This window comes from Engraulis encrasicolus, unplaced genomic scaffold (genome assembly GCF_034702125.1).
Source record: "Engraulis encrasicolus isolate BLACKSEA-1 unplaced genomic scaffold, IST_EnEncr_1.0 scaffold_51_np1212, whole genome shotgun sequence".
In the NCBI taxonomy this organism is placed as follows: Eukaryota; Metazoa; Chordata; class Actinopteri; order Clupeiformes; family Engraulidae; genus Engraulis; species Engraulis encrasicolus.
In genome coordinates this window covers 245,260-263,817 of record NW_026945830.1, presented here as the reverse complement: position 1 = coordinate 263,817, position 18,558 = coordinate 245,260, and the positions used below count along the sequence as shown (strand labels likewise).

Below are 18,558 nucleotides of genomic sequence, written 5' to 3'. Positions count from 1 at the left end.
TTCAGAAAAAAATGTCAAAAATTGAGGGAGGAGACCAATTTTTATTGATTTTCACCAAATCCAAAATGGCGGGCATTCTTTTGTGGCGGATATGATGTCAGAGGGTGCGTTGGATTTGTCTTGGCCAAAGGAATTTAACAGTACTACCAGAATAAAAATTGAGCATGCGGTTCAAAAGTTACAGGCAGAAATGTAGCTAAAACTTTGACCAGCTGGTGGCGCTAGAGAGTTTGAGCTAGCAACCTGAATTTTTTTTTGGTGGGTCATGGAACTGACCAGAAAGACTGTGACAATTTGCAGAAGATTGTGACAATGGGTTACCAAGATATGACTTCACTTCCTGTTTGGCGACGTTTAGGCTGTTTTGATTGGCTGACGATGATGTCATAGCATGCGTTGGATTCGTCTTGGCCCAAGGATTTCAACGGTACCACCAGATTTAAAATGGAGCATACGGTTCAAAAGTTACGGGCAGAAACATAGCAAAAAAATTGACCAGCTGGTGGCGCTAGAGAGTTTGAGCTAGCGACCTGAAATTTGTTTTGGCATGGACAAGAATGTCTGTGACAATTTGCAAAAGATTGTGACCATGGGTTGCCAAGATAAGACTTCACTTCCTGTTTGGCGACTTTTAGGCCGTTTTTGATTGGCTGTCACGGCCAAACGATAAAAGATAGAAACAATTGAAGGCACAAGTTTTGTTAGGCTCAGTCCAGAGATGTTATATACCGAGTTTCAGAAAAAAATGTGAAAAATTGAGGGAGGAGACCCATTTTTAGTGATTTTCACAAAATTCAAAATGGCGGGAAAACTATCCAGGCGGAAAATGACGTCATAGGGTGCGTTGGATTCGTCTCGGCCCAAGGATTCCAGGGATACCAAGTTTTTGGAAATTGGCCCAGCGGTTCAAAAGTTATAAGCAGAAATGTACATGCAACTTTGGCCTGCTGGTGGCGCTAGAGGGTTGGGGGTGGGGACCTAAAAATTACTGTGGGTAATGCTGACACGATCCTGAACGCGTGTGCCGATTTTCAGCATTTTCGACCATACAGTTCTATGGGCTGCCATAGACTCCCAGAGGAAAGTAAAATAATAAGAAACAGTACAAACACTATAAGGTGCCAGGCAGCTTCGCTGCTTGGCCCCTAATTATCATCACCAGAGCCGCTGACTGAACTGACTAGGCCTGGGACAAAATCATAAGAGAGGGCCCCGCCTTTCAGAACATTACATGTAACGAGGTTCAATTCTGGCCCCCTCTTTCCCTGGGCCCAGGACAACCCCGTTTGTCCCCCCCCATCGGCTTCCCTGATCACCAGGGCCGCTGATGGCTTTGACCAGGCCTGGGACAAAATCATCAGAGAGGGCCCCTTGTCGTAAGGGGTTCCTAATTCGGGGCCCCACTCCTTTCCTATAGGGCCGGGACCGTTTGCCCCACCCCTCACCACTGGCGGCATTCCTGATCATCACATCTATTCAATGGCATATGAATGTCGTAATTATACAGAAATTGATGCTATTACAACCTAACAATTTCAATTTCAGTTAAAAACTGAAACAGTTCGGTATGGAATCACAAATCTATCATAGCCAGATTACCATTGGAAGAAGAGAATAGTTCTTTGATTGGTCCCTTTTTCTTGGAATCCGAAGTATAGGCTACTTGCATACTGTGTGTGATTCTGCTTGAGTATGACGAGTCTGGGCTGGACTGGTAATCTGACATAGGGGGTGGATTCCAATCTGTGGACTTCCATCCTCCCTCGCTCACTTGCCTGCTTGTGACCTCATGATGATGTCACTGACAACAGAAAATTAATTCAATATCTTGCAAAAGCTCAATTCCAATGTCATTTTCTCATTTGCAATTGGGATAGTGAATGAAGAACAGTCCCCCAAAAGCTATTGTGGCTAGGGTGACAGCTGAGAAACTATATTGATTTCTCCACGGAGGCGGGGCCAGGCCACAAGCACAAGTGGAGGACGGGAGTGTGCATATTGGAATGCACCCAGGGAGTTTCCCATCACCCCTGTTGCCACCAGGGGCCACATCTGAGTGCCCTGATCCTTGCGACTATATGCCACTTGTCTTTTGGTCTAAACGTTCTGATTCTTGTGGATTTTGTGCCATTTTGATATTTTATAATTGCTACCAAGACCGCAAAACCGAACAATGCCTCAAAGAAAAAAAACACTCATAGAACACAGGACCAGTGTTTTATTTTGTATTTTTTACTTATCTATTCAGTTTTAACCACCAGCTTACTGTACACAAACATGTCAGCATATCAGCCATAGCTTGTGATGTGCTTTAACCTTAAAGAGTGTGGGTTTTTGAACATTCTATAAAAACAATGCGTTCTATAACAATGCAAGATTCTACAATTCCATATTGTATTGAATGACCCCTAGAATTCTATAGAACTTTCACTGCCCGAACATTCCCGTCACACCGGTATGACGGTACACTCTTAAAGGTTAAGTGTGTCAGTAGCAACTTGTTCTGTAAACCATTGACACACTAAACACTTGCCATTGAATTACTCTAGCTACAGCTAAACTGTAGGGCAGCTTATATATAGGCTACCCGGATATTTTGATACAGGTAGACCTTTCCCTTCGTTTGTGCCTTTCGTTTACAAACAAACAGAGGTTTTTCCTCAAAATTCCTCAAAAAACTCAGCATTTTCTTTTAAAACTCCGGTTAGCATTTGTATATAAACAGAGATAAATGGAGACATGAATGGCGTTCTCCTTACCGTGCACAGGCTTAACGCATTTATGACAGCTCTCAGCAGCATATTGCATATTTTTCCTATGATGTGAACGAAAATATTTTGGTAAGAGCTGCGCAGAGAAGAAAAGTGTTTGTTTATCAAAATAGCCGGGTATAGCCCCTAAGTGTAACAGAAAATCGCATCTGTGATTGCATCTGCATCAGCCAGAAAGGAAGTCAATCAGCTGTTTTTGTCTTAGTTATTTGCTGTCCATTGCCCCCCGAATTTAAATGCAATGAATCTTCCACTTTTGTTGCCTTTCTCTTTCATTATCTTTTTGACTTGATAATTGGAAGAATCCTGACATACAATGAGCACTCCTTGTTGCTCCGTCTTCCTTTCTTTCTTTCTTTTTCCTTCTTTCACTTTCTTTCTCTATCTATCTATCTATCTATCTATCTATCTATCTATCTATCTATCTATCTATCTATCTATCTATCTATCTATTGTTCTACCGTTCTATCTATCAATTTATCTATCGATTTATCTATCTATCTATCTATCTATCTATCTATCTATCTATCTATCTATCTATCTACCTATCTATCTATCTATCTATCTATCTATCTATCTATCTATCTATCTATCTATCTATCTACATAGTTTCTTTCTTTCATTTTTTTCTTTCTTTCTTTCTTTCTTTCTTTCTTTCTTTCTTTCTTTCTTTCTTTCTTTCTTTCTTTCTATCCCCATACCGTATGGTATCTCCCCTGTCCTGTCCTCACTCCCTGCGGTCCCTGAGCGCGGGGGGCAGCCGGGTGCACGATGAGCAGGGCGCTCCGCTCCTGTCGTGGAGGTTGTAGTCAAACGAGGGCAGGACGACCACGCTGGGGTCGGGTTCCGGAGGCGGAACGACGTTCTCCATAGAACTGCTCAGCATGATGTTCTCCACCAGGCACATGATCGCCGCGTCGATGTTGGTGTCGTCCTAGACGGGGCGACAGGGGAAAGAAAGACATTACAAGTAAGATGAGAGGGGGACCAGTAGGACATCCATAAGACGCCGCCAGAAAAGAATAGCACCCACAATCGCTACATACAGTAGATGTTTGTGTCTTCCGACAAGATTGACCAAATAAAAGAGGCACATGTTTCAGGGCAACTACTGATGTTTGTATCGTCCTAGACGGGCAGAGAAGATAGGAGAAAGGAAATACACTTTACAGTTTTTCTCGATTGGTTTGGCTAATTTCTCGAAACTGAGATGACATTCTCAAAACAACACGGACAAATCCCCAAACCAACTTGCAATATCCCAAAACAGAATGGCATTTTTCATTGCTTTCATCAGATATCAAATGCTTTGTACATGTCTCAAATGTTTAGTACATCTCTGCAGATGGATATGTACAAATACCCTTCAGTTGACACATTCAGCATACATTCAGCACATTTTCCAAATAAATTGACCTTGCTTATCTAAACGAATTAGACAATTCTCAGTCTAATGGTTGCCCTCTCCAAAACACGTCAGCATTATTTCATTGTGTGAGTCAGCATATGCAAAGTGGTCTACGCAATTCCCAAAACAGTCAAGGACATCATATTTTAAGAATTTCATTACATAGTAAATTCATGACAGTGTTCAACAGGTCAGATGGTATTGTAACTTTACTAGTTAGTAGAAAATAATTTTACAACCGTGTATACTACAGTTTCCTCTGTTATTTGGCTAATTTCATGGCATTTTTTCAAACGACATTCTGTTTTGAACAATTGCTAGTTGCTTTGGCATTTGTCCATGTTATTTTGAGAATGTTATCTCTGTTTTGAGAAATGAGCCAAACCCATGAGAAACCTGTGATATATGGACATTACTTTCTGTATATGAATTTACAGTAAAGAAAGTTACTGATAAATGTCCTTGGTAAATTATCTGTGTTGTCAAACTTCAATGGTTTCACTCACTTTTTCATTTTTATACATAGTCGAAATCTGTTAGCTGAACGTAGATAAAACACCTAACCATTTTGACTGGCAGTGCTTACACAATGGCAAAGGGACAATGTATTTTGGGGGTACTGATGATATATGTGGGGAAGAAATTTAGTTTTGACACATGGGTAAACTGTTTTTGGGGTGATATGAGCGAGTGATGAGGATCCATGTAGTTATGCTGAACCATCCAGTTTATTTTGACAGAAGGACTAAATGAATGCAAATGAGCCAAAGCAATTGAGAAGGATCTATGCCATTTTGATGGTACTGACTATTTATATGTGAGACGGTTTAGTGCTGATGCAAGAATGAGGTGTTTTGGGAGGTATATGACATTTTGCTAGTTATCTGAACTGTTGTGCAGAAGTGTAAGAATGTTTGGCCAAATGACCCAATGGTTATAGGAATGTCATCTCAGTTTCAAGAAATTAGCCAAACCAATCGAGAAAAACTGTAAAACAAATAAATAAAAAAAATTTAGGGGCTTTTATGCCTTTATTTGACAGGACAGTCGAAGATGGTGACAGGAAGCGAATGGGACATTGAGACGGGGTGGGATCGGGAAATGACCCCAGTCGGACTCGAACCGGGGTCCCCGGGGTTGGGCATGCAAGCCCAAATGTGGGGGGCTTAGCGCGCTGCGCCACAGCGCCCCCGGAAATACACTTTTGATGAGAAATTCAGTCGTAACGCAGGGCTTTCATGCCCACGGCGGCCTGGGTTCAAATCTGGGCAGGGTCATTTCCCAAAGCCTAGCCCATCTCTCCCTCCCCATCAATTCCTCCTGTACTGTTTATGACTACACCTCCTCATTTATCCTCTCATAACAAAGGCAAAAGACCCAAAAAATAGAAATGTAGTTGCTGTGCTTATATCGATCTTGGTAAACAACAGAGAGGGAAATGGATTCTAAGGAACAGTAGCAGACACTTTCTATTTTTTTGTGTGCCTTTGTTATGCTGCTGTTTGACATAGAGATTTACATGCCCATTGCTGAGTATCGTGAGGCGCCATTATGGTTATCACCACATCAAAGTTTAAATCGTGCTAGACACAGATGGAGAGGAGAAAGAAAGACATTTAGATGAGAGAGGGATCAGGGGCCTATGCTACAGTAAGAAGCTGGTTCAGGAGTAAACCAGGTTTAGTTACAGTAAGAGGTAAATCATCTAATACAGTGGTTCTAAAACCTCTTTTGAAGAAACGCGCCCCTTGGCCTCATCACAAGCCTCCCAATGCCCCCTTGACATCATCATAAGACTGACAACGCCCACCCATCCTTAGTATTACTGTAAAAAAAAAATGGACTAATGCCCCCCTATGGCAACTATAATCACCGCCCCCTATCAGCTGTATCCTTCTCAACACCACCCTAGAGCTCTCTAACGCTCCCTGAGGGGCTGTACCGCCCCCGTTGAGAAACACAAATCTATGTTTGTGTACAAACTGTACTTTCCCCATCTCTTCCTCCCCATCATTTCCTAAAGGCCTACACCTCCTCAATATATCCTGTCATAACAAAACCCCAAAAATAGAAATGTACAGGTAGTTGCTGTGCTTATATGTATCTTCCTAGGTAAACAATATGATAGGGAGGGAAATGGATTTGAAAGAACAGAAGCAGACTGTTTCTATATTTTTTGTGTGCCTTTGTTATGCTTTTGTTTGACATAGAGATTACATGCCCATTGCTGAACATGGTGAGGAGCCATTATGGCAGTTCTGCCAAATGTACGATAATTGTAGCATTTGTACCATACTTTTATCCTCTGTACTACCAAAAACACATGATGTACGATAATGTCAGAGTTTTCATTCCGTTAATTTACAGTAGTTGCCCTGAAACATGGTTCGTGTAGTAGGCTACGGTCATTTCCTCCCCAAAAGCAACCACAAACGATAATTTTGATTGTTTAGGTGCGATAGCTCAACAGTTTCCATCTTTCACCACTGTATAATGGTAATCTGGAGCTACTGCCTGATTATGTACGTATATGATGTGTATGCTGGAAGGGGTGGTTGGAAGGGGGGTAGATGCAACGATCTGTTTAAGTGTTTTTGATTTGTGTTTTTATTCAGCGAGACCAAAGGCAATTTCATGCTGGCAAGACGATAAAGTCTATTCTATTCCATTCTATTCTATTCTATTCTATTCTATTCTATTCTATTCTATTCTATTCTATCACTGCATCAAAGTCTGTGTCATGTTAGACAGGGATAAGAGATGGATGGAATTTAGTTGAAGAGAAAATATAGTAATAGCTTTTCTTTAGTGCCAATTAAGGGAGATGGTGGCTCAGGTGGTTAAGGAGACTGCTCACTCGGCAACTGGAAGGTTGCAACATGATCTCCAAAAATTCCGTGCTCCTGGACACGGATGTTAAGGACACAAAATCTGTGTCCAGGAGCACGGATTTTGCCAAAATTCCGTGCTCCTGGACACAGAATTGTTTTCCGTGCTCCTGGACACGGAATTGTTTGAAGTGCTTTCTATTTCCACAGTCTTGTGTTTTCTCAGGATTTTTCTAATTTCAAATATTTTGTCTAAAAAAAACATTTCTTACTGACAGGTTTGGGTAAGGGATTGTTTTGGTCTGGGCACAGCTAGTTTTCTTTCATTCATTATATGAGTTTGATAGCCTAGCAACCAACTGGAAAAGGTATTTCTCAAAAATATGTCTTTAATGACAGGTTAAGGTTAGGGAATGTTTTGGTCAGGGCACAACTTAAATTGTTATAGCATTATTTTGTTTAGGATTAGCATTTGGTATGTATTTTTTAATGATAGAGTTAACACAGTGCTGTGGTAATAGCCTATAGAAAGCACTTCCGTGTGCCCATCACGGAAAACAATTCCGTGTCCAGGAGCACGGAAAACAATTCTGTGTCCAGGAGGACGGAATTTTGGCAAAAGCCGTGCTCCTGGACACAGATTTCGTGTCCTTAACATCCGTCTCCAGGAGCACAGAATTTTTGGAGATCAGGCTGAAGGTTGCATGCTCTGCCTGGCCCCATCCAACTATCCAAGGTGGACATTTCATTGGGCAAACCTAGGCAATTGCCAATAGGGCCATGACCAAATTTGTCCTCGAAAGAGGCCCCAACTGTCACACCAGTCGTGGTAAACACACCAAAAAAATAGGCTTGATCTTAATTTGTCACTTATGTAAAGTTATCTTCCACACACCGCGCTCCTCCGTCTTGCCGGTGCGCCTCCGAAGCAATCCAGCAGCAGGGAATGGATCGCACTCAACCTTTCTTCCCTCCTGTGGCTCCACTCTATTCTATCTTTGCAGGGACTGACATGACAGACGCCTCGGCCGCACAGAGCCCCCTTCAGTGTCACCATCACTTATGTAAAGTAACATAAGATACATACAGTATGAGACAAAACACTAAAATAGCACCAGAACACTGAATTCTATGTCTATATAGTGACTTTTGAGGGCTCCATGTTTATGTTCCGCCTATAGGGCCCCAGAATGACTAGATCCGCCCCTGGCCCCCATCCAAGTACACTTGAGCAAGATACTTGAGCAAGACATATTAGAAATTGCTCTTGTTGGCCTCTGTTGGCCTCTCGTTGGCCTCTGCTAACTGCGTGAGAGTGTGTGTGTGAGGATGGGTGAATGTGAAGTATATATTGTGTATAAGTGCTCTGAGTGCTCAAAGGAGGGGAAAAGCACTATATAATAAAGTCCATCCATGCATTTACTATTTTCCATTTCTCTTTCCCTCATCCATGCTGCTAGTATCAGTTAGGTCAGGTAGTAGTTGGAAAAGTGGAAGGTAAGAGAGAAGAGGAAGAGAGAACACAATCATTGTGCTGGTGGTTTTTTCTTCATACTATAGAACAGTGGTTCCCAAACAGGGGGTCAGGACCCCTGAGGGGGGTCGTGAAGGTACTGCAGAGGGGTCGCAGACATAACATTACATTACATTACATTGCACTTTGCTGACGCTTTTTTAAAAATCCGATTTACAGCTACGTGTATTAGCAGTGCAGGGTATTGGTTACAGTCCCTGGAGCAGTGAGGGGTCAGGTGCCTTGCTCAAGGGCACCTCAGCCATTGAGTGAGGTAGAGAGTGGAGGGTGGGATTTGAACTTGCAACCCTTTGATCTAAAGTCCATCTCCTTAACGACTAGGCCACGACTGCCCCGACATAAAAGACTGTTTGCATAAAAGCTTGAATATATGTTTGTATAACCTTTCCGGACATTGCTAGTACTGTACCAGTATTCACTTCAATGGGTAACAAATGTAGTAGCCTTTCCTCTGATTTACAGTACATTAAAGATTAGTCTTTTTTTGCATTTGGAAAATGGGAAGTGGGGGGGTCAGGAAAATATTCTTAGGTCCAGAAGGGGGTCCCCAGCAGAAAAAGTTTGGGAACCGCTGCTATAGAGGGTGGGAGAGATAGAGCGGGAAGCCGTGTAGAGGAAGAGAGAGCGGGAGGGTGATTAGAGTTAAAACATGATGACTATTACAGAATAAGAAGAAATATAACCCTGTCATAGAGAGGCGCTGTTATACTCTTATTGTCATTAAATTGTAATGACCATGTTTTAATTAGTTACTTACATAAGCTGTAGCAGGAGGAACAAAGGTAAGGGAGATTGGAAAAAGATGCAAAGTAGCGATAAAGGAATAGATTAAGTATAAAACGTTCACAGTTACCATCTACAAAGTCTTGTCTGAATTTTTTGAAACACCGCAACATGTAGTAGCAGATTCTGACAGGCAAGTATGTATGTAATTCTTGCATGAATGGAAACCTTCAAACTGTAATCAAAAGCTTTATTTTATGGTAACCAATGGCCCATTATACACTCATGCAAACACTCATTCCATTCAATCATATATTTTGGGCTTTGTGGACACGAGAGCATTGAAGGGGGTGGAGAGAGAGAGAAAGACAGAGGACAGAGAGCGAGAGAGAGAGGGGAATTGAACAATGACCTTGGGTCGGACCCAAACCAGGGTTCGCGGATTTATAGTATGGCGTCTGACCCACTGAGCCATGGCACCCCACAATCTCACAGTGTTTTACATGTAATCCCTTAACGCAGTTAGAGCCTCTGTTCTAACCTTATTGTCACCAAAATGGTAATGACCAGGTCATAATCGGTTACCTAAGACAACTTGACTTGTCATAGCAATGTTGTTATGATGTAGTTGAGTGTTTTTTGGTTAAGAGTGAGTGATGGTCACCAGGCAACTGTTGAGTCCTTGTTCTTAGTGCCACACGCATGCTGGACCCTCCTTTTATTCTGATGTCCCATTTTCCATTGAAGAGCACCTGCACTCCACTACTGTTTGAGACCCAAGCCAGCGCTTCCCCATCACTCTTTGTAGCCCCTGAAGTAGAGTAGAGTGTCGTTTATTGATCCCAGGGGGAAATTAAGGTGTCAAGTAGCATACACACATACATAAATGAATGCACGCTGTACTATCTGAGGCACGCTGTAATGGTCATTGAAAGATTAATTACCATAGTACTACACTACTATGACATAACAATGGCCCTTTAGCAATGGACTTGGTCATTTCCATTCTGGTAACTAACAACAAATCTACAATTGCCCATGCCTATGCCTGAGCGAACCTGATGAACCAGAGGCGTAACGCGTTGTTCGCTCTGAATAAATGAGCATTAAAGGGTCACTGTGCAGGAAATGGTCAAAAAAGGTACTGCAACTATGCTGCTCATTGAAACTAGGCTCCCTATTTCCAAATTTGATCTTTACATGAAAGTTTACTGAGTGATAAACCATATTTTCTAGTATGGTCCAATTACAGTCATTTTTGCAGCCAAAAATGGTTATTTTAGGAAATTCAAAATGCCTGACCATGGAGAAGATCCCCCTTTTCATGTAGGCCTATGAAAAGCGCATTTTTTTCAGTCATAATGAATACTTGGAATTTGGTGGTGGTGGTGGTAAGTATTCATGAAAAAGATAACATTAGTAAGTGGGCGGCATGAATTCAGGAAATAAACTCTCACACAGTGTCCCTTTAAGTCAAGAAAGTGTGCGGTAAACTTCTTTCTTTTGAAGTATTGAACACTCCTGCGTTTACCAACACCTAGAAGCTGTGCATGGATCTTTGAATTGTTACATTTGTTGTTGAATTGTTTTAAAGGGTTAACAGTGGTTCTCAACCTTTTTTGAACAAACGCCACCTTGACCTCATCGTAAGCCTCCTAACGTCCCCTTTAGTATTGAAAAATAAAATAGACTAATGGCCCCCAATAGGAACTAAGCCCCATCCCCCACTCTGCTGCATTCTCCTCAACGCCCCCTTAGGGCTTATCAACGCCCCCTGGGGGGCTGTAGAAACACTAGGTTAAAGGGACACTACAGGAAATGGTCAAAAAAGGTACTGCAACTATGCTGCTCATTGAAACTGGGCTGCCTATTGCCAAATTTGATATTTACATGGAGGTTTACTAAGTAATAAACAAATATTTCCTTGTATGATCCAAGTAGAGTAATTTTCGCAGCTAAAAATGGCTATTTTTGGAAATTCAAAATGGCGGACCATGGGGAAGATCCCCCTTTTCATGTATGAAAAGTGTAATTTCTCCAGTCATAATGAATACTTAGAATTTGACGGTGGTAGTAAATATTCATGAAAAAGGTAACATTAGTGGATTAGGAAATAAACAACTAAAAATCTCACACAGTGTCCCCTTAAGAATAGTGAACAGGCCTGTCGACGGGCCCATCTGCAGAAAGAGGCGACTGCACTACATCTACTATTATGTAATCTGCACAAAGTATTTTCAAAGTGTTGCACTTCACTGCATAATGACCCGGTATCTTATTCAGTAGGCCTATCTAAGCTACTGAATTGGCTCTTGATAAAAGAGAGGGTGCTATTCTGCAAGTCTGTTTACCTAGGCAAAAATCAGCTGAGCTCTCCTGCTCATCTAGCCCAGTATGGCATTCCACGTGCCGTTACGTAAGTTTACGGCTGCTCTGCTGTGCTGGCCCCATGTCAGGATGTTAAATTGAATTAAATTATTTTTTTAAAAAAAGTGTGCTCAACTCCCAACTGTTTCTTACAAGGTCTTTGGGTGCGAGCAAACAGCAAAGTTCATGTTTAGTAAAAAAGCCGCACTCTCGAGTGTAATTCTTGCAGTTTTAATCTACTGGGTGAGCATATCAGTAGATTAAAACAGCAAGAATTACACCCGAGAGTGCAGCTTTTTTTTAACTTAAATTTTAACTTTATTACTAAAAATTGAATTAAATTAAAATGCGGACGCAGTAGCTGGGGATGGGGGCCTAGCAAGGATTAGTGAAATGAAAGCCCACATGGGAAACTCCAACTCCCATTGTCATTGTGACACAGCACTCCACAGCACACACGTGCACACTGCACACAACGAAAATGAATTCATGCCTCAACCGTGCAGGGGGCACCCCCCCAATGGCGGCCCAAGGGAGCAGTGCAGTGGGAGGGTACCATGCTCAGGGTACCTCAGTGATGGAGGAGGATGGGGGACAGCACTGATTAATTACTCCCCCCCACAAACCTGGCGGGTCGGGAGTCGAACCGGGAACATTTGAACTTCAGATCTGACGCTCTAACCACTCACCCATTATAGTGTTATCTAGGTACTTGCCTCAAGTCAAGTCCAAATGCTGCATTATTAAATGCAATAATGACAATTAACTTGCAAACAAACTAACTTGCACACAAATTTGTGTTTACTTTAACCCCTTAAGACACGGCATTATAAATGAGCGGTTACCAGAATGGCAATGACCAAGTCGTAATGTATGACTAAAGGCCCCGTGCACTGTCATAGTAGTGTAGTACTATAGTAGTTAACTTTTCAATGCCTATTACAGCGTTCCAGAGGAGGTACGGCGTGCATTAAGGGGTTAACGGTTTGCCATGCAGGGCATTACAGTAAATGAGAATTGGACTTCTAGTTTCTAGTCCTTTCAAATGTGGTATTGGTGTGAATTTTGACACTGTTATGAAAGCAATATGATTATGATGTTAATGATTAATGATGATGAATATGAGCAGGATGATGATAATTATCGGTAACACTGTAGAATAGCTATCCCTAAAAAGCTTTATAAACATGTTATTAACTTTTATTGATGAACCGATCGTAAACAAAACATTTTTAAATGTTTGTAAATGAGTAAGGACCGAACTAAAAAACAGTGGTTTCAAGCCTTCTGGACTTTGGAGGAAAAACTTCCAGGACCGACGTGACTGTGCTGTGTCTGCTGTGTTAACATAGTAGGCTACTTCTTAATAATTTACAAACATTTGTTAATGTTTTCTTGATAATTAGTGTATTATTTATAAAGTGATTATTCCTTTAATCATTATTAGGCTAAGTGAACAAGGTCATCAGATTAAGTCTTAAAAAATATGCACATTCCACCTCACTGAGGCCAGGTGCAGGAGCAAGAGTGAATGCTATATCAATGACACTGCCCCCTTGCGCATGGGTAAGGCATAAATGCAATTTTGTTGTGTGCAGTATGCACTTGTGTGCTGAGGAGTGCTGTGTCACAATGATAATGGGAGTTGGTATTTCCCAGGTGGGCTTTCATGCTTTCATCTAATGATACATCTTTATTGTAGCTTAAGTGCCTTTCAAAATACCCAAGGTGACTTCACACTAAAACAGGTCAGAGCAGTAAGAGCATGAATGAAAGCATGAATGAATTCATACAACACAACTAAAACTTCATCTGATCCATCCAACTCACCCTGGCCGATGTCTCATACCAGCCCACGAAGCCGTGCTCCTTGGAGAAGGCGTCCAGCTTGGGCATCTTGGAGCACAGGCCGTACTGCTGCTGGTCACACTTGTTGGCCAGGAGCACCACCGGCACTGGCCGGCCGTTGGAGAGCGCCACCTGCAGGAGCGGCATGGGAAATGCAGGCACACTCAGAAATGGCACGACGTGTGTATGTGTAGTCTAACTAAAAAAAACGAATCTTACTTAGCATCTGCACTTGTTCTGTGTATTTCCTGTGCACTTTCCATCTGCTATTGATGTTGACTATGATTATGTCCTCGATTGTAAGTCGCTTTGGTTATAAACTGTCTGCCAAATGCAATGTAATGTAAAATAAGTTGAGGTTGAAAATTGATCACATTCCAGGATATGGTGCAGGACAAAGGCTGACTGATGGTTTGGAGTGATGAGTTTGCACACCTAAAATCCTTTAAAAATGCATTCCTGATCCCTGGGGTATGTCACTATTTTGGGGCTTTTGAGTCCTACTGGAGACATTGAGAATGGACTAGCTCCGAAACGTCTGTCTCTCCAGTTAACCTTAGACTTCTGTTGTATATTTTCGGCTTCAATACACTTTTTCACACAAGTCTTGTGTGCGCCTCCTTTTTTCCATTATCTTGAGTGATTACTACTTTTTGGGAGTGCTCGCACCAAGCAATACACGAGTATTAAGTTCAAGGCGCAGACGCCGATCTTTGTTGGTCTTTTGTCAGTCACTATTTTGAGGCTTAAAACAGTTAAAATCATTGGCCAGAGTTTATAAAGGTGGTTAAGTGTCTTATTAGGTGTTGTCTTGCTTTAAGACAAGTTAAAAGAGGGAGTTTGTAGCTAAGCTAGTGAAAGTCAATGGATCACTCTAGCATGTGTGATCCATTGACCCTCACTAGCTTAGATACTTACTCCCTCCTTAAAAGAAGACAACGCCTAACATGAAAAATACGACACTTTACCACCTTTATAAACCCAGGGCAACAATTTTAACCGTATTCAGCCCCAAAATAGTGACATACCGCTTTAAAATCCCTTTGAAATGCATTCCTGAGCCCTGCCGTGGTAAGGCACTGTCTTACTACTCTGGCGACTCGAGTTCGATTCCGGTCAGGGTACTTTGCCGATCCTTCCCTTATCTTAGTAATGGGACTTCTGAACAATCATTTCCAATAATAAAATGCAAAAGTTAAAAAATAAATGGTGGCTGGATACAACATTTTGCAATGAAACTCTGTAGCCCCTTAGTGCATGCCGTACCTCCTGTGGCACGCTGTAATAGGCATTGAAAGTTAACTACTGTAGTACTACACTACTATTACTATTACTGCTACTATAGTACTACACTACTACAGTGCACGGGGCCTTTAGTAATACATTACGAGTTGGCCATTGCCATTCTGGTAACAGCTCATTTATTATGCCTTAATGTCTTAAAGGGACACTGTGCAGGAAATGGTCAAAAAAGGTACTGCAACTATGCTGCTCATTGAAACTGGGCTGCCTATTGCCAAATGTGATCTTTACATGAAAGTTTACTAAGTAATAAACAAATATTTTCTACTATGGTCCAAGTACAGCCATTTTTGCAGCTAAAAATGGCTATTTTTGGAAATTCAAAATGGCGGACCATGGAGAAGATCCCCCTTTTCATGTATGAAAAGTTCCATTTTTCCAGTCATAATGAATGCTTAGAATTTTATGGTGGTAAGTATTCATGAAAAAGGTAACATTAGTGAATGGGCAGCATGAATTCTGGAAATAAACAACTAAAAATCTCACACAGTGTCCCTTTAAGGGGTTAAACACTACCTTGGAGTCGAGGTCCCCCTTCCACTTGAGGACGGCCTGGAAGGTGGAGAGGCGGGTCATGTCGAACACCACCAGCGCCCCCACTGCCTCCCGGTAGTACACACGCGTCATGTTGCCATACCGCTCCTGCCCTGAACGCACGCAGACACGCACGCACAACCACGAGCGCGCATTCGCGCACGCACGCACACACACACACACACACAATCATGCGTGCGCACACAACCATGCACGCGCACATACACATACGNAAGCACACACACACACACACACACACACACACACACACACACCATAATCATCATCATCATCATCAATAGCACACACCCGCGTCATGTTACCATACCTCTCCTGCCCTGAACGCACGCAGACACGCACGCACGCACACACACACACACACACACACACACACACACACACACACGCACGCAAGCAAGCACACATGCACGCACACACACACTCGCATGCACGCACGCACGCAGACACGCACGCACGCACGCAGACACGCACGCACACACACCATAATCATCATCATCAATAGCACACACACGCGTCATGTTGCCATACCGCTCCTGCACTGAACGTACACACACACACACACACACACACACACACACACACACACACACAGCTGACCAGTGTCCGTTGACTCTGCACAAGGATGAAAGTGGTCTCTATTTTGGAGCGGAAGCGTACAGTTTCACTATGGATGGCTGTCTGATGGGTTTTATTTACTCCAAAGGGGTGTCGCGCCTGTAGGTTTGTAACCGGGAGAGTGCGTAGGGTCCACAAAGTAATCAAATGAAGCAGCAAGGAGGAACTCGCACACCACTGATGCCGATGCACAAAGAAATGTAATGCATAAGGCAAATAAAGAAAGTCAAGTCAAGTCAAGTCAAGTCAAGTGGGTTTTATTGTCAATTTCTTTACATGCACTGGTCAAACAAAGAATTTGAAATTACATTTCAAAAGTGCCATCCAGTGAAGTGCGAAACGTTTTCGGTCCTTCAGACCATCATCAGTGCCAAAAAAGAGCTTTTGGCACTGATTTGTGCATCGCCATCAGTGGTGTGCGAGTTCCTCCTTGCTGCTTCATTGGCTGATGGGTTTTGTTGTTTACTTTGTCAGTGGCTGGTAAACATTCACATTTTGCAACGTTTATTTCAATCCCGGACAGATTGGAGTGCTTAGCACTTAGCAGTCTGGTGCAAAAAGCCAGCTGTACTAAACAAGCCCAATATAATATAGTGCCATGCATGTTGAGGCCACTTGATGATGTCAAGAGCACATCACATCACATCACATCACACAGTGCATTTTCACAGCTACCCCAAGACAATGCCGTAGCATGGCCTGGCCTTGTGCAACATGTGGGTTAGTTGCCTGTTGAAACCACCAGTACTGCAGGTTTGTTGATGTTTGTTTGTTTGTTTGTTAGGCCTCTGGTTATGGCCAAACATTACATCCCGAATTACTACAGAGCCAAAGTTTGTTAGTGAGATGATAAGTGTTGAGAGGAGGGCCGCTGACAGCTTTTGCTGGCCCCAGGACAAAATTATCTGAAAGGGCCCCCTGCCCAATACATACAATGTAATAACAGGGACCCAATTCTGGGCCCCTTATTATCTCCCTGGGGGCCGGGATAACATACCCCGTTGTCCCCCCCCCTGTCGTCGGGCCTGGTTGAGAGCGCTGGCTGGCAAAATAACTTCAACTCTCTCAATACAGTTTGTGTGCCTCTGAACAAGACATGATGCAAACTAACCATCAGTGTGAGGGGCTGTTATTGCCGCAGTACACAAGGTAAGCTAGAACCTACTCTCACATGATTTCAATGTAGAGAGGAGAGGACACACACAGGCAGGGCACCAGCTGATGACAGGAGCACGAGACACGCATTCTCTCTACTTAGAGAATTCTGCCACGAGGGATGGGACGGACAGGCAGGCAGACAGACAGACAGGGGCAGGTCTATCTGCACAGAATGCTGACCGTGCGTAAGTGACACAAACAGTGCGCACTTGTCAAACAAACTGGGGAAACTTGGCAATACAGTGTCCATTATTCCTCACCCACGACGAATGGCCACTAATTGTAAACTGCGTTTACTTGCTACAGCATGCCACATGATGTAATCTGTAGCCTAAACCACACGCATACAACTAGAACTACAGAATGCAAATTGGTGTTAGAAACACTCGTGGACATTTATAGACAGTCGAGTGAATTCTGGTTATTTGAGCATTCACGCCTATGTCACAGCAGTTCCCTTTTGTGTTGCACCACTTTGTCGTGTTTTACTGCGAGCTTAATGTTAGGTCTTATCAGCCTGTCATGTGCATGGATGTTGTTAGTCACCTCTTCCTGGCGACGTAAAAAAACCGACATTCGCACAGCTCGCATTACGCATGCATTTTCCTCAAAGCACATGCATTCAGTGCTGCTGTTTAGCAGCCAGAACATCATTTCCACTTACATCCAACGCAATGTGCACGACAGTACAACTTAATGGTGCAGGGTTTCAAGGATGACGTCACATAAACTTGTAAAGTTTTAATTATCGATAAGATGTACAGGTTGCAATGCATACATACCAGCAATGTCCCATAGCTGTAGGCGCACAACAGTCTGGTGGTCCCAGTTGAGCACTTTCAGGGCGAAGTCTACTCCTATGGTTGCTCGGTAGTGTTGAGAAAAGATATGATGGACATACCGTTTGATAATGGACGTCTTGCCAACTCCCAAGTCGCCTATCACAAGAACCTTCAGCAAACGTTCCTGTTGCATTGCTATGTTGTGGAAAGGGTCTTCAATAGGTTGCTCTGTTTTTGCATCAGTGATGTGGTGATAGACCAAGATTCGAAAACACCAATAAATATTTCTTTAGGCTATAGGCTTATTCATTAACTTCATATTTAAAAGATGCTGCATCGCGACTATAACAACTTGGCGAGACAGTCTTATCATTCTCCTATTGCTGAAGTCCGCGGTCTAAACTTTTTAAGAGACCATCTGTTCTTGCCTGGTCATCTGAGGTCTGTCAAAGTGCTGTCAGATCATCGTGACGCGTGTCTCAAAGCAAGCGACGCAGTGAAGTAAACAAGTTTAAAATGCAATCCATCTTCCAGCGTTCCCTTCCTCTCCATACGCCTCGCTATACCTCACATCAACCTGCCAAATTGTTGTGGTGTTTGGGACAGCACCCATACACGACCCACCCCCGACAGAAACTTCGCACTCGTGTTTTTTGTAGGCAAACAC

General features: G+C 42.8%; 1 protein-coding gene across 1 annotated transcript; it reads right to left on the bottom strand.

The window, feature by feature from the left end:
* Nucleotides 1–3,403: 3,403 nt before the first annotated feature.
* On the bottom strand, nucleotides 3,404–18,516 carry zgc:162171 (uncharacterized protein LOC565931 homolog). The gene is made up of 4 exons (XM_063193676.1): nucleotides 17,892–18,516; nucleotides 15,298–15,428; nucleotides 13,462–13,611; nucleotides 3,404–3,705 (listed from the first exon to the last, which is right to left on the bottom strand). The coding sequence occupies exons 1-4, from the start codon at nucleotides 18,082–18,084 to the stop codon at nucleotides 3,499–3,501; spliced, it is 681 nt and encodes a 226-aa protein (XP_063049746.1). The 5' UTR covers nucleotides 18,085–18,516; the 3' UTR covers nucleotides 3,404–3,498.
* Between the last annotated feature and the right edge of the window lie 42 nt (nucleotides 18,517–18,558).